General features: G+C 44.7%; 1 protein-coding gene across 8 annotated transcripts in view; it reads left to right on the top strand.

The window, feature by feature from the left end:
- The window catches only part of ZDHHC14 (zinc finger DHHC-type palmitoyltransferase 14), a 276426-nt gene that overhangs the window by 194370 nt on the left and 65876 nt on the right, over positions 1-16180 (top strand). For all 8 annotated transcript variants that reach the window (XM_032338627.1, XM_032338628.1, XM_032338622.1 and 5 more), the window contains exon 3: positions 2240-2398. In XM_032338627.1, coding sequence (XP_032194518.1) covers positions 2240-2398 — 159 coding nt within the window. The remainder of the gene's footprint in view (positions 1-2239; positions 2399-16180) is intronic.

Genomic DNA, 16180 nt, shown 5'->3' with positions numbered 1-16180 from the left:
TTAATTGAGGCCTCAGTGGCATCCAGTTGGCCTGGTCTCTGGAGAGCTGACCTTATCCTTGATCTATTCAAAGCAAGTTATTTTTACCCAGATGCTTAGGGAAGTACACAGCCATGTCCTCTCTTTGCTTTCTCCTTATTAGAAAAGCTGTTGAGATGTCCCATGGGGCAGCCACAGGAGGCCAGGCAGGTGGGACACATGCCAAGAGAGGGTATCCTACTTGGCAAGGCCACCCAGGCTCTTTAGGATGACTCCACGGCTGTTTAATTATTCTAAGTAGAAGGGTTGTTTTCAGCCCAGGGATGGATCAGAGGGCTGCTCCTTACTCTTCCCATTTCCCTGCCTCCCACCACCTCCTCTCCCTCAGGTGTTCCAGAACTCTCTGTCCTCTCCTCCCATAACCTGCTTAAGAGAACTTTCATTTTCCATGAATAGAAAATGGCTAACTACTCAATATGCTTGTCTTACCGCTGTGGTTGGTATTTTCACAAATTCCAACACTAAGGCCAAAGGGCTTGAGGAGATTTTCCAGCCTCTGTCTTCCTCTTACAGAAGATTGGGGTGAAGGGTGAGGGGCCCCTGATATCACAACGCGTGCATGGTGGGTGCTGTCCGTGCAGGGCGGCGGGCAGAGGGTACAGCTCTGCAAGTACCACCATCCCCGGGGAATTTTTACCACGCTGATGCCAGACTCTACCCCGCCAATGAAATCAGACTGTCTGAGGGCAGGACGGAAAGACCAGTAGTTTCAGAAGCTCTTCCCGTAACTCTCTTCCCAGCTGTTTGGGGGCGGGGCTCTGTGGGTGGTGGGACTCTCCACTACCCCTTGGCAAATTTGCCAAATGTTTCAACTGTTGCTGTCTGATCGTGTGTACTTTCAGTGTGTATGAATTAAAAGGGACAGCTACCTTTCATGCTCCTGGCTCTGTTTCCAGAACACCATGAAGTTTCCCAAGATTTCCTCCAGCCCCTAGGGTCTGTCCTGTTTATTGGCTGCAGAGTCTCTGCCGAAGCCCTTAGATATTCTCGCTATTTATCCCCCGTGGCCTCCTGCTCTTGGCTGCGCGGCGAGCTGCCCCAAATTCTTTCTGGCAGCAGACAGGGCTGGGAGAGGTCTAGATGAGAATAAAACTCCCATGTTTTATCTTCCTGTAGAGCAGGCTTCTCAACCCTGCAGCACATCGGAACTATCCTGGGGGCGATTCTGATGTAATGGGTCTGGGCCCGGGGTCCATGCATTAGGGGAATTTTAAAAGCTCCCTGGGTGATTTTAATGTGAACTCAGGGACCAGAATGAGATTGTAAGATAAAATGAAACTTAAAAAAATACACATATTTGTATTTTTTTCAACATTTAAAAAAACTGGCCAGGCAAAAGATGCTGGCCAGACAATAAACAAAATAGGGAAATTATATCTTAAATATCAGTTTAACGTATATGTTTTTGAATATATATAATATGCCTTTAAACGTATATTTAAATGTATATACATGTATATTTTTGAATACATATAAACACACACGTATATATGACTTACGTTCCCTCCATCCAATACCTGGGATTTTTGAGGAGGCCAGTGTACACGGTGGGAGATTCTCAAACTGGATTTGGGATGCACCAGGGGAGAAAGATTTTAATGACTGAGCCAGTCAGGTGCCCCTGGAGAAAGGTCTTGATACCAGTATCACCCACTGTACTAAATAGGTCAACACTATCTGCTGTAACAAAGCCCAGACCTTCAGCAATTTAACTCGGTGGGGATTTGGTGTCCATGTAAGAGTGTGGAGGGCGAAGAGGTCAGAGAGGCAGCTCTACTCTGCACAGTCATCCAGGGTCCCCAGTTTGCTGGGGTTCTAAAGTGCCCGGGCCGGGAGCGAGAGAGTGGGCAGGGCTCCACTGGGGAGGTACCCACTGGCAGCAGTGCACCGGCAGTGCTGGAATCCCATTGGCCAGAGCTCAGTCACGTGGCCGCTCCCCCCTGTGTGAAATAGTCCCAGCATCCCGCTCCCCCGCCCAAGTCCTGGCAAGGACCAGGAAGTCTGTGGAACAGCAGTTCCTCAGCGCCTCAGGAACATTCGTGTGTCACGTGCCTCCCAGAAAGGCGTAGGTGTCCCAAGGCCAAGTGTGGCCACTGCCCTTAGGCATGCAGACTCCACGCCTCCCTTCTAGATGCGGGAGCCTGCAGGGCACCGGGGACCGTGTGACGAGCGTGCGCTCTTTGTCTTCTTTTCTCCACAGATATCGCAAACGGCACCAGTTCAGGGGGGTACCGCCCGCCTCCCAGAACCAAAGAAGTCATCATCAATGGACAGACTGTGAAACTTAAGTATTGTTTCACCTGCAAGATTTTCCGGCCCCCTCGTGCCTCTCACTGTAGCCTTTGCGATAACTGCGTAGGTGAGTAGCCGCGGAGACAGCCTCGGTTGGGCCGGTCACGCGGGGGTCAGGTGTCGGCTGCACAGGGGGGGCTCGTTTCCTCGGAGGACTCGCTTTAGCACAGCCGAAGAGAGCACGTGGGTTTCTCTCATCCTGCGGGACTGAACTCAGTACTAGCCGTATTCCAAGCGCCTCCTGCCGCCGATCCCATTCACCAAACCTAGTGTTACCAAATCTCTTTTTTTTACTTTTTCATTTTTCCTCCTTCCACCACCTCCGCTCCGGGTACAGCGCCCTAGACCTTCTCCTCCCGGAGTGCACATGCCAGAGTGAGGTTCTTTGCTCCTGGAGCTTCCAGATCGGCAGGCACTAGAAGTAAAACCCTGTTACCCCGAGGTCCCTCGGTTGCCTAAATGTGGCCGGGTGGCTTTGTCTAGTTCTCCCAACTCCTCAGAGAAGCACTTAGTCGGGGAACTGGAGGCCCCACGAAGTCCAAGGAGAGGAAAAGAGGCAGAGGCGGGAAGACTTCCAGGCCCCTAGTTAGGATGGTTGCTCTCCCCAGAGACCACCAGGACCTTGCCTCTGTGTCCCCTTGCTTTCTCCAGGACAGACTGGAGGAACAGCAGAGGGAATGGGTAGCACAGAGGTCCATTTTGCATTTGGCCACCATTGGCCCAACAGGGGATTTTTACAGCTGACCTGGGTCTCAGGCCCTTGGAATTACTTGGCAAGCACTTCCTGTCACTTCAGCCAGAGAACTGCTAGTCACACCCACAGACCATCTTCCTTCCCGGTCTGAAGCTTCTTAGAGAATGAAGTTGGCAAGGAGATGGTAGAAGACCCAAGTCACAGGAAGGGTGGGTAACACAGAGGCTCTGCCCCCTGGGAAAGACCCACATTTCTCCAGTCCCATAACCTGCCATGGATAATTCTGGGCATTAGGCCCGGGAATCCTCTATGAGCTCAGACCCGACTTTGCTTCCCTCAGTAACACATCATGCCTGGCCAGCACTCTTTTTGAATCTATTAGAATTGTAGTCTCAATTCTTGAGGGAAAGAAAATGTCGTAATACATTTCTGCTGTGCAAACTGTTTACCTTTTATCTGAAAATTACTTCATCCTAACATTAAAATCTAAAATTGGTAGAAAGTCCCCGTTTTTGCCATCAGGCCTTGTCTTGTTTTTATCAACTTAGTAAATTACTTTTAGTCTTGCCCCCCAAGCAGAAAGGCATGGAATTTTGTTCAGTTCTTTCCCATTTTGCAAGTAGCCTGAGTCAAGAGTCAGGAATCTGGCACTGGATGGCCTGGGTGCCAATAGTAGCATCATAACACAGACAAGCTACTTCAACTCTCTATACCTCAGTTTTCTCATCTGTACAATGGGATTGATAACAGTAACTACTTCATGGGATGGTTGGAGGATTAAGTGGGTCGATATGAGGAAGAGCCTGGAATGGTGCCTGGGTAGAGCAAATGTTATTGTTGTGTCTGTAATCTTTGTTACTCTTCAGTTCTTACTTCTGCTTCCTTGATATTTTGATTAGCTCTCTCTAGATAATTTATTGATCTACCATAGCCCTCTGTGGGTGTGATGACCAAAACCGCACATCATCCTCCATGTGAGAGCAGACCAGGGTTTCCACAAGGACACAATGGCAGCCTTTGATAGATTTCTGATAGGCTTCCTGGTGACTTCAGCCCCAGGGGCCATCTTTAGGAGGCTTTTAAGTCAAAGCATTGCAGTGGCTTCATTATCTTCAGGAAATAACCTGTAGAGATTCTCAAAACCCTTGCTTGAGAATTTTGCTTGGGTCTTGCTTAACCCTTGCTTGGGTCATAATTTTGATACTAATGATGAACTATCATATGATGTAACTTAAATTTTTCACAAAACTCTTCTGTTACTTTGCCTTCTCCTGAACGTCTGGTGACATATTTCACTAGACATTCATAGGTAGGGAGTTGATATCTATAAACCCAAAGAATTTACTGGGTACCTCCTTCTCTTTATTATTTATAAAAATATTTACCCACTTCTAGACATCCAACTATTCATTTATATCAACTGGTCCCAATTTTCTGTTTACTGTCTCTAGGCTAGACTCCTGATCATGATAAAACTTCCTTCCCAGCTCATCGTGTTTTAAAATTCTCTTCGGATTATTGTAAAACACCTTCTAAAAGGTCATATCATCGTCTTATTCATTCCCTCCAACACCCGGAGGTGTACATACATGTCCCTTAAAGAACCCTGATGAATAGATGTAAAATCCCTTTACCAAAATTATATATCAGCCGCAGTTAATGGTGTGCTTCTTGAGTATAACTGTCTACGATTCTACAGTGTCTTGTGGAAAGTACCAGCTAAGAAAATAGGAGCCATCAGTCCACAGTGTCTAGGAGCCTTCTGCAACCTTTCTGATGAATCCAAGTCACAGTAGCAATCCAGCACCCCCCCACACACACACCACCAATAAGCATAGGGGTGTCCTATTGGGAGACACAGAACAGCAAAGGGGAAGGCAAGGAAAGGGGAAAGTTTGGGAGGGGGCTCAAGGGAAGGAGAACTGGCCAAAGAGCACATTGCCAACATCTGCCTCAAAGCAGCGTCTGCTGGTCCTGAGGCTGGAGCGTGGCAAAGCTTGGCCAGGGCCCCAGTGTACAAGTGACAGGTGAGACAAGTAGCATACAGCTGATTAAAAATAAAACTACTCACAGCACTCCTGGAACAACCACACAGTGATTCAAGCCTACATAGCTTTTGTTTTCCAGTCCATGATGCTACATTTGGGCCTTTGGGGTGACCCGTGAGCAGACCAGCAAATTGGACCTTTTTCCACATTCAGGAAAACAGAACAAAAAGCAAATGTCTCCAACTGAGAATTGTAATTGCAGAGTTTGCCATGATTTTATTTGTAGGAAGAAAATTTTTATTGAAAGAATTATACTTTTTGCAGCCAGGGAGAAATGTACAATGATGTGCTGAAAGCCAGGGTTAGCACACGCGCCTTCCCTTCCTTTGTAATGAATGGGTTTGGGTTGGTTCTTCCTACGTACACAGCTTAGTGTTGCTTTACACTGGGAGAGGAGAGAGGAAAAATGCAGTTTCCCAGGTGGTCCAGAAAAGTATTTTTCTTTGTTAACTAAGTTTGAAATGAGAGCACACTGGGAGGGGCTCTGTATTTTGAGTTGAGAACTGAGGGACAAAGCTTCCATGGAGAGCAGACTCTGGTGCAAATACAGAACAGGTTAGCAGAGCCTAGTGGTTGGCAGTGTGGGTGTAATGCACAAGACCGGATCGAGGTCCTGTCATTGGATGCTATCAGTACCTGGGTAGGTTATCTGAGTGTCCCCAACTGTTACCACCTCTCTAAAATGGGATGACCCTAGTACTTCCTCAGAGGTTTCTTTTAAGGATTAAGTGAGACAGTGTCCAGCAAAGACCACAGGTAGACGTGGTGCACACTGGGGGCTCTGTACGTGCTCGCCATCAGTGTCGTCACGGGTGACCAGGGAAATGCTGCCATGATGCTTCAAGGTAACTGCACAGAACAAGATTCATCTTCACGGCGTGATAAGAGTCACCTTGTTTTCCTGTAATCTGGTGGGCTTTAGAGTACCTGCAGTAGTAGAAGAGAACATATGCCTCTCCGCTCTGGTTTTGACTGTTTACCTCTCTTTCTGTCTGTCTCTCAGAATCTTTCTTTATCTTCTCTCTAGTTCTTTTTCTCTGTTGCCATCCATTGTTTCTGCACAGACAGAGCAGAGTATTCTGGCTTATTGGTTAATCCAGGTGATCTTTGAAGTTATACGGTATTTTTAAATGGCCCAACATCTGGGGCCATGGAGCCCCTTCTGCTGTCTCTGATCCTCAGGATCCCTCAGATCGTGATTAAAGTGAGACTAACTGAAGGTGCTGGAAAGCACACTGCGTGCTTGGGAGGTCCTCTCCAACTCACTGTGTACATACTGGAGCCCTCACTTGAGTCTGCTCCACATTTCAGGGAAGTCTGTCCTTTCGTGGTCTCTGGTCTCCTGTCAAAAAAGCCAGCAGCTTTCACCGGAATTGGGTATTCTGAACACAATCTAAGCCTGTAATTAAAAGGGACTTACTTCAAAGTAGCTTAATCACACCTTGTGGACGAAGTTGAGTTGGCTAAACAATGAGACAGCGCATGCGTTTGTAAGCCTGCTCTACCTCGAGTTAGTCTAGTTCTGACCAGGCAGAAGCAGCTTAGCCTGAGGCCCAGAGGTGGCCTTTGGAGGCAGCAGCCCCCTGGGTCCCAAACCTGCTGCCCTGTGTGGGCAAGGAGGACCCTCTCTGCCTATGCAGTGCCACATCTGAAAGTGCTGTGAAGACAAAGAAAAGGGCACGTGAAGCCCTCAGGCTGTGTCAGCCCCTGGGTTGCACTCAGTGCTGCTAGCCTCTTTCCTTACATAGGGGGTGCCCTGGCCCCATTTTGTTCGGTCCTCGTCTATTGGTTCTGGTGTAGGTGGCACAAAGAACCTCTAGAGGCCCTCCACAGGGACTTGGTGTTCAGTGACTCTTGTTTTGGGTAGGGCTGTACCACCATCTTTAAAAATCCTTATAAACTCCTTTTCTCATTCCCCTGCCTCTTTTTTGCTGTGCCCTCGCTCTCCTGGGAGGAGTGCGCTCTCCCCTTCTCACCTCGCACCACAGTGTCTCCATCCCATTGATCTGGCTGCTTCCTGTGTGATGTGGTTTTCTGAGCTCAGCTGCTGATATTTTGTCTGTTGTGTATACTCTGTGTATATTAGAGCTCACGCATTAGAGCTACTGCTTCACGGTTGGGCTCAATCTTAAAAGGTTTAGAATATCTGAGATTTGGAATTGCAGGTGCCTTCTGGTGTAGAGTTGCATTCTGGAATTTCTTTTTAACTATTAGGTATGGGGAGAGGGCTATTAATCTCCCATAAGAAAGTGTATCATTTGAGGGGGATGGAGAGAGATGGCATTTGCATTCTCCCAAGAACCAAAACAAACAGGGGTTTACTGTACCCCCCAGTTTCAAATATCTTTCCTTTTCAGTTGTATTTAATAAGGACATATGTGTCAGACCCTGTGCTAGTGGCTAGATACATCCAAGTAAAAGACAGTCCTCAACGATCATTACTAAGAACAGATTAAGAAGAATTCAATATAGAAAGAAATCATTATATTTATTATGGTGCATAAGCCAAAGAGAGTAATTTTACACTGGTAAAGAGTACAATTAACAATTCAGTCATCAACATATATGCACCCAGTAATATTGTGTCAAAATATATAAAGTAAAAATTGTTAGAGGAAGCAAGGATAATTTCGTTTAAACATAATGCTAATGAGAAACAATTGTATAATTCTAGTTTTGATGGTTCAGGTAAATAAAATAGAAGTAAGGAAATAAAGAATATTAATATATAATTAATAAGTATATGCTGAACTCAGTTTCTACAAAGTATACTTACCTTTTTTTAAATGGTATGTGGAATATTTACAAAAATTAATCATACTAGGCCACAAAAAATTCCTAGCTTTCTAAGAACAGATATTGCACAGACCATAATACCTGATGGCACAACAGTAAAACTAGAAATCAGTCACAAAGAGATAAATACACAAACCTGACCGGTTGTGATATTTAAAAAAACAAAAAAACAAATAAACAAATAAACAACTTTTTAAACTTCCAACACAAATCTCAAAATCACGATTGTGGACTAGTTAGAAAATGACAATAAGAAACAGGCAAAAGAAAACTGTATGCAGGTTAGAATTCTACATTTTAAACACACACAAGAGTTGACCTAAGCAGGAGAGAGTTATTTGGAAAGCTGTCAGGTAGCCCATAGGAATGAAGGAGAAGCCTGAGAACCAGGCTCGAAAACCAGGAAGAGCCAGGGAGGGCTGCGTGACTGAGTGCAGTCAGGGCTGCAAAAGGATGTCACAGGAGGCACGAGCACCACAAGCAAAATGCTTGTTGCACCACCACCAAGTTCTAATTCTGCTGCTGCTCTCAACTTAAAACTGACTCTGTCCATCTGCAAGGACTGTGGGTTCAGACATCTGGGTGGGAGCCCCTGGGCCTGTTTCACTTCCCTACCCATGAGCTAGCAAGGTGGGAGAAGTTAACTACCCACTTTCAGCTTCTATAATGGGGGGTGGAAGGGTGGGGTCCTGTCTCCCACCTATTTTGGGATTCTCCCCAAAACAGGAAATTTACTTGGATGGTGAATGGCCAATAAAATAAAAAGTTTTTAAAAATCTAGTGCAAAAAGACCCTGAATTTAGAAACCAAATAAACAAACATAGCATCCATCTCAAGAGGATAGAAAAAGAATAGCAAAATAAGCTTAAGAAAAACAGGAAGAAAATGATTAGTGACCTTGAAAACAGAAGAATAAATATGATCCCACCTCTGATTCTTTGGAAAATAAGCAATGTAAAGATAAACTTCTGGTAAGACTGAAAGAGAAAATAAAAAGAAAGTAGAAATAACAGATTCAAATAAGACAAATATAGGTGAATTTTTAGTTATTAGAAAATAATTACATTAGTTTGCATATTATATAATACGCTGATTGCTTTGAAAATCTCAGTGAAACATGACTTTATGGAAAATGAGTCAAAGAATGAGTAGAAACTTAAGTAGACTAATAATAATGAAAGACGGAGTAATTTACTAAAGAAACATCCAAGAAAGATGCCAGAACCAAACAATCTTACTTCCAGTGCTCTGAATAGCGTTTCAGATCTTAGAGCAGCTTGGACAGCTTTTCTGTTCATTTCTCCAAGATGGCATAGACCTAACACTAAAATCTAACAAAATAACATGAGAAAAAGAAGACTCTCTTTAATAAATGTATGTAAAAGTCAACATGATAACATAGCAAATTCAATCTAACATAGCAAATTTAATCTAACAGCATAATAAGAAAATTCATCATTTTGACTTAGAAGGGCCTATCCCAGGAATGCAATTTTAAAAATGTTAATAAGTCTCTTCCTATATCAATAGGTCAAAGGCCAAAAGGTATATGATCATGATAATAGATAAGAAAAGATTTAATAAAATCTGGCACCCATTTCTAACTCTAAAACTTGGCAAACCAAGATTGGGTGGTCTGATAGGCTGAATTTGGGCCCCATGATCTCCATACTATGGTATTACTCCCACAGTTAGGTCACCTCACGTGACAAAGAGGTTTTCCAGATGCCAGTAAGGTTCCTAATTAACTGACTCCAAGTAATGATCCAAGTGGGCCCACTGTAATCATAAGGGCCCTTCAGAGCAAACAGCAGAGATTCCAAGTAGAAGAAAGATTCATCCTGCATGGTTGGCCTGAAGATGGAGGGGACCATATGGAAAAGGCGAGAAAGAAATGAATGCTGTCAGCCGCACTAGGCTTGGAAGGAAGAGGACCCAAGCCCAATGGCACCTGCACCCCCAACCTTTTCCTTGATCCTAGCCTTGGGAGACCCTGAGCCAACCTCCAGACCTGTTAAAATTTCAAGACACTAAATTTGTGTTGTTTAAAGCCACTGCATTTTGAAGAGCTATCTGCAGCCCCGTGTTCATTGCAGCTTTACTCACAACAGCCAAGAAATGGAAACAATCTAGTGCCTGTCAGCTGATGAATGGATAAGGATGGCGGTATAGGCATGCAATGGAATATTATTCCTCCGCGTGAGAGAAGGAAATCCTGTCATTTGCTTCAACATGGGTGTATCTCAAGGACGTTATGCTAAGTGAAATAAGTCAGACAAAGACAAATTGTGTATGGTACCATTTACATGCAGAATCTAGAAAAGCCATACTCATAAAAACAGAGTAAAATGGGGGATAGGGGACCGAAGGAGATGTTGTTTAAATGTACAAATTGCTAGGCACTTATAAAAAAAACTAACAGAAAAGAATATCCTTTAACACGATTGTAAAGAGGAAAAAAGCTAACATTTTCTTTATGGCAAAACACTGGAGTTATTTTACATTAAAGTTAGACACAGATTAGGATGTTCACGATCATGGCTAGCATTTAACATTTTTCTAGCTTTCTTAAACTAATGCAGGAAGATGAGATGAAATAAATATGCACTGTCAAAAAGAAGCAGGCAAAATAATCCCTTCGTTGCAGGTGACAAGAAAACCAACAATAACATTAGAACTAGTACCAGCAAATATCAGAGCTCATTTAAAATGTAGTGGGGTTATTAGTTACCAAATTAATACATTAAAGTAAGGGGTCATAGATCAGTTAGGAATCACAATAGAAATCAAAATACATTCTCTCCACAATATTCTTTTTGTTAAGATTTTATTTATTTATTTGAAGGACAGCGATCACAAGTAGGCAGAGAGGCAGGCAGACAGAGAGAGGAGGAAGCAGGCTCCCTGCTGAGCGGAGAGCCCGATGTGGGGCTGGATCCCAGGACCCTGGGATCATGACCTGAGCTGAAGGCAGAGGCTTTAACCCACTGAGCCACCCAGACGCCCTCTCTCCACAATATTCTTTATAAAATTAACCAGTGTGAGGCAGGGGACAAGATAAAACAATTACACAGTTAAGTCAAAAGAATAAGCTAGCCATTAATAACCAGTAACACTGTGGGGAAAAAGCAATACAAGGAAACCTGTACTGTTGGATATCATGAGGTCTAACGCATGTCCCTGACCCACAGACCAGGTGCAGAAAGTGACTTGAGGGCTGCCTACTCATGTGTATATGTGTGTATGTGAACACTTTCTTCATTGTCACTTCTAAATTTTCCAAATCTCTGAAACGATCATCAGAATGCACAGTCCTTGTTTAGAAGGGTCTCACCGTCTGGCGAGAACGGCAGAGGTCACCAAGACAGTGTAGGGCTGGTACCACAGGGAGGGGTCTTCTGGAGCCCAGACTTCTCACTGGGGGGGTCCCTGTGCCAAGTCGTGCAGTGTCAGGAGGGGGTTACTGCATTGCTGGAGGCAGGAGACCCAGTGGGTCAACATACTGGGCAGACCAGACAGGACAGAAGCTCGGAGACTTGTGCAAATGCTTGAAAGCAGTCCCTAGGAGGCGTTGCACACGGCTGGGTTCTTCTGCTCCTCGGGACATCTAGTCCCTTCCAGGTAGCCTGTCAGTTTTTCCTCAGTGTCCGGAGTTTTGTCCTTTATCCTTGGTTGAAGCAACAGGTCCTGTCACTAAACTACAAACTCTGTCAATCATCTTAATGCTTTTGGATCCAAGCCACCAGCCCTGTTTTCACCTTCATGGACCTCTGGAAAGTTCCTGCGTGCCTCCCATAATTGTGTGCCTACCTCCAACTCAAAGTGAATACCTGTAGTCGTGAGCTCTTATAGCTAAAAACAAACTTGGAGGTGTTTTTTTTCTTTCTTTTTTTTTTCTTTTTTCTCTGATCTCCTGTTGTGGTGGCCCGAAGGCTGAAGGGGGTTTTTTAAATGAAGAGAAAGTCAGGGACTGTCACCGTTACTGTGATGTAACTCACACTTTGGGCCAGAATTCGGTTCATGGCTGTGCAGAACACTGCCATGTGTTCCTTAAAGGTTTTAGTCATATCAGAAGTTCAGAGCCAAATTTACCCACCTCTGAGCATATAAATAAGACCTCGGGGCATGTATTTTTGGCACTGACTTCTTCCTGATTTGCTTATAGGCAGCTTAAGTCCTTTTTCAGAAAGACAGGGGAGTTTTAATGAAGTCACTCATTAGCAATGATTCAGTGTTATTAGCTTAAGTGACAGATGACAGAATTCCAAGTAACCTTCCTGACTCACTTGATGGTAAGATGACATTCTTTCCTGGAAGTCTTTTCACCTCCTCTTGCGTCAAATGAAAACCATTTCTGGTTGCCTCCATGCTGTTTGCTGTCTCTTCCTGTTAGTTCTCCTGTCCCGAACATCACGCCTGCTCCCCTTCTCCTGGGTTCCTGGCTGGCCCCAGCTCATCTCTTGGCTCTGCACTGTCCGTGGAGTCTTCACACCATTGCCCCGTCCCTGGCAATCTCTTTCTCAACATGCTCTCCCCACAATGAGGTCTTCTGTGTTCTGCTTCCAGGAGTTTCTTCTAAAAAGAACATTAACATTGAGGTGCTTTTGAGGCTATAACCAAAATAAAATGAAACTCCTCGAAGGCTTTCCTCTTGCAGAAGAATCTACTTCACAACACATTTGTGAAGTAGATTCACAAATCACAACACATTTGTTCTAGGTGTCAGTGCATGTAAGTCTGTATAAATGTCTTAAGATGGACTACGTGGGCCCAGGAGTCTGCATTTTAGTCACAGTCAAGGTTGAGAGCCAGGGGATCAGCAAGGGTTCCAGCCTGGAGGTCAGGCCATGCAGAAGCCTCACGAATTGCTCATTTCTTCTGACAGAAGGCAGCCACTTCTAGAAGAAAAACTGCTCAAGGTGATTAGCCACTTTGAGATTTTAATATTAATAAGTAACCACCATCTTTTGGAGGCTGCTGGAAACCATGCATAGGAAATGTTGAAAACTCATCAAAAAGGCTGTCTTTCTCCTCTAGCTCCCCTTACGGCCATCTTTTCTCTGGGTGTCTGAGGTGGATGTGGACACAGTTTGCCAACAGGAGTAGAAGTAACGTAAGCATTTGTAATGAAATCAAACGTATGTATACGTCATGCTGTTGGCTGTTGACTTGAGTGGCCTAGAATTGGAACTGGCCTCCAGCAACAGATTGTTATGTGGGTGGAGAGGGCAAAGAAGTACAAGACAGGACTCCTGCCGTTGAGAAGTTTTCTGCCTACATATGAAAAGTTCACTAACACCATAAAGAATATCTGACAAATTTTTAACACTCGGGATAGCTAGTCTGACCTTAGGATGGTCATTTTAGCTGAATTCTCACAAAGGGATGAGATGGGAGGAAAATCTTGAAAAATTAGATGGCAGCCACCCTGAGGCTCCGGATGTGGCCCAAGAAGGAGGGACCAGACTCAGCCACTAGCAAGAATTGCTGGAACAAGATCAAAATCTGGCCTTAGGAGGGCTAATCTCACAGTGTAAAGTGAGTCGATGAGATGTATCTGTTAGCTACTATCCAGCGATGCTGTCTGACAAACATCCTCTGAAATCTCCATGGCTTTTAATAAATAGCACTTCTCCTTCTCGTGTGGCTGTGGGTCACGGGCAGTTCTGAGAACTGGCTGGGCTTGGCTCTGGGCATTGAGGAGGGTGAGTCTTCTCCAGTTTGATTCTGAGGACCCGGGATGGAGGGACTGCAGCCAGCAGGGATGTCTTCTTCTCCCAGTGTGCATCACTGGACCAGGTGATAGGACACCAAAGCAAGCAGTATCTCTTAAGGCCCCTGCTTAGGAGCACATGTGCTAAGCCTCCACTGGCCAAACAAGTCAGATGGCCTTATGCCCATGACTGTGATTTGTCAGTGGCGCAGGGAAGGATATTCTATCTCAAGAGGGAAGAAAGTGAGTATTTGCTGAAATTAACCAATCTGTCACCTGCAGGGAGACTCGAAGACTGAAGACCAGTCACTTTCTAAGCTGTGTGTCTATTCATCTTTTTATAGTATAGAGTGTCTTATAGTCCAGCCATCTGTTGTTTTCTTGAGTTGCCTAGAGGTGAAATTGTCCTCCAGCAATGGATTTGGGAGTTAGGGAAGCAAAGGATAAAATATACATCACCAGCTATGAAGTTCTTTCTTCCAACATATCTGTGGTCGACCAGCTGATCCCGCTGCTCGCTGTTGGGTGTTAAACGATAAAGGTTTCACAGAATTCCACCTACTGTCAGCAGCAGTCGGGCAGGACTGAGCTCTTAAAGGCTGGCCACTGGGATAGTGACCAGTAACCTGTGTGCTTTTGTTTTGAAAGCTTAGTATAAGTTTGTACATTGAAAAGGAAAAGCTCTGGAAATAATTGGGTTTTTTAGAATATGTTAAGTTTTATTTTACTTTCAAAAGGTTGGAAAGTATTTTAAAAGACTCATTGACATGGAAAGATTAAGTTAGGAAAAGGGGAAGAAGAATCACTTATTTAAAAATTAGTAACGTGGAGCATTAGGTGGCTCATTCGGTTAAGTATCCAACTCTTGATCTGGGCTCAGGTCACAATCTCAGGGTCGTGGGACTGAGCTGTGTCTGGCTCCCCACTCAGTGGGGTGTCTGCTTGTCTCCCTCTCCCTCTGCCCCTGCTTGCACACATGCTCGCTTGCTCTCTAAAAATAAATAAATCTTTAAAAAAATGAAAATTAATAATGTAAAAAAAGTTACTACTGTGCCTGTAACATGAGATTGCTACATTTTTTATTAAGGACAGGAAATGAATACACAGAAACAATGTACGCTCAAATAGTTCCTGGGTTTTTATGACATCATCATATATTTAGGGAAGGCTTTTTACTTTAGGAGGTGATTCTATATCTTATCTCATCTGTTGCTCACAACCAGCCTGTGCATTAGGGGGGGTAGAGAGTATCACCCCCATTTGATAGAGAACTCCGGTTCAGAGAGGGCAGGAACTTGCAAATGGTCACACAGCAGGACTCCAGTAGCCTGGGTAAGAAGCTGTCCTCCCAAGCCCTGTGGGAAAGCTCTAATGCACAGCTGCATCGCAGGGAGAAACTCAGCTGGGCCAGAAGGTGAGCAGGAGGCAGACAGTAGGATTTAACTTGTGTGGAAAGACCGTAACCTCTATCCCTCTCCAGCAGAAACACGCCATTCATCCAACACTGAATGAGGCTCTGTGCCTGGGTCCCGGGCAGGGCTGCAGTTTGCAGGGAGAGTAGGAAGATGAGTCACAGGCATTCACAAACCTCTAAGAGCTTCTGAAGGCTCCCGGATGAGTAGAGAAGGTGAGCGTCTGCCACGAACTCGCTGGGCCCATGCGAAGTCTTAAGTAAACTCATCACACTGCTTATTGTCCTGGCATTATTGAGAGGTTAGCAAGACAAGGGACATGTGTAAGTGATTCGGATCCTTAGAATCCTCTCATGTGTGCAATTGACATGTATATTACCCTCTTGAGTTGACATAATACAGGCTTTTTGTACTTGGATTGGGCCTTCTTCTCAGGGCTCCCATGGGTCTGTTAAGATCCAAGAGGAGAGTTTAATGAGGTGAGCTGTGTACTTGAATCAGAAGGTACCAGCAACTTGAGTGGAAGCCGTGGGCCCCACATGGGAGAGAGTTCCATGATCTACCCCAGCAACCTGGACAGAGCAAGGCTCCAACAGCCTCAGAGCCGGAGCTCAGTTGCCATGAGGATAGGTAGACTGTGGCCCCTGCTAGAGAAATGCAGCTCAGTCACCGGGCCTGGCTCCCTCCAAGGACATGGCCTGACCAGGGACCAAACACTTTGCTTCTAGAGTTTGCCTTGAGCAGGGATTCCTGATCTGGGCACCGTGGATGAAATTCAGGGATCCATGAGCTTGGATAGGAAAAACAATCCCATCTTTATTCTCACGAACCTCTCAATGAAATTTAATATATCCTTCAATTATATATACAGGCCACAAACCACACAAATAGGGTTAGTCACCACGAGAAACCACAGACATTTCTGATGCCTTGCAGATATGTAGACCAACCTTTCCACTTGTCACTGCTTCACAATTACAACAACTGATAAAATCTAACTTCTGTTATTTGGCATATGAATAAACAAGCATGCATTTTGTTGTGTCGCAACTTTTTAATTATTTTGAAAATAATACTGATTTTTGGTTTCTTTTGTCCTCTCATGTGTTTTATAAATTTAAAAACACATAGGGAAGGGGAGGCCAGTAAGCTTCAGGAGGCTCCTGGCAGGGGTCACGGCACACCC

This window comes from Mustela erminea, chromosome 4 (assembly GCF_009829155.1).
Source record: "Mustela erminea isolate mMusErm1 chromosome 4, mMusErm1.Pri, whole genome shotgun sequence".
NCBI classification, from domain to species: domain Eukaryota; kingdom Metazoa; phylum Chordata; class Mammalia; order Carnivora; family Mustelidae; genus Mustela; species Mustela erminea.
Note: the sequence above shows the minus strand (reverse complement) of the source record. Positions and strands in the feature narration are given on the sequence as shown.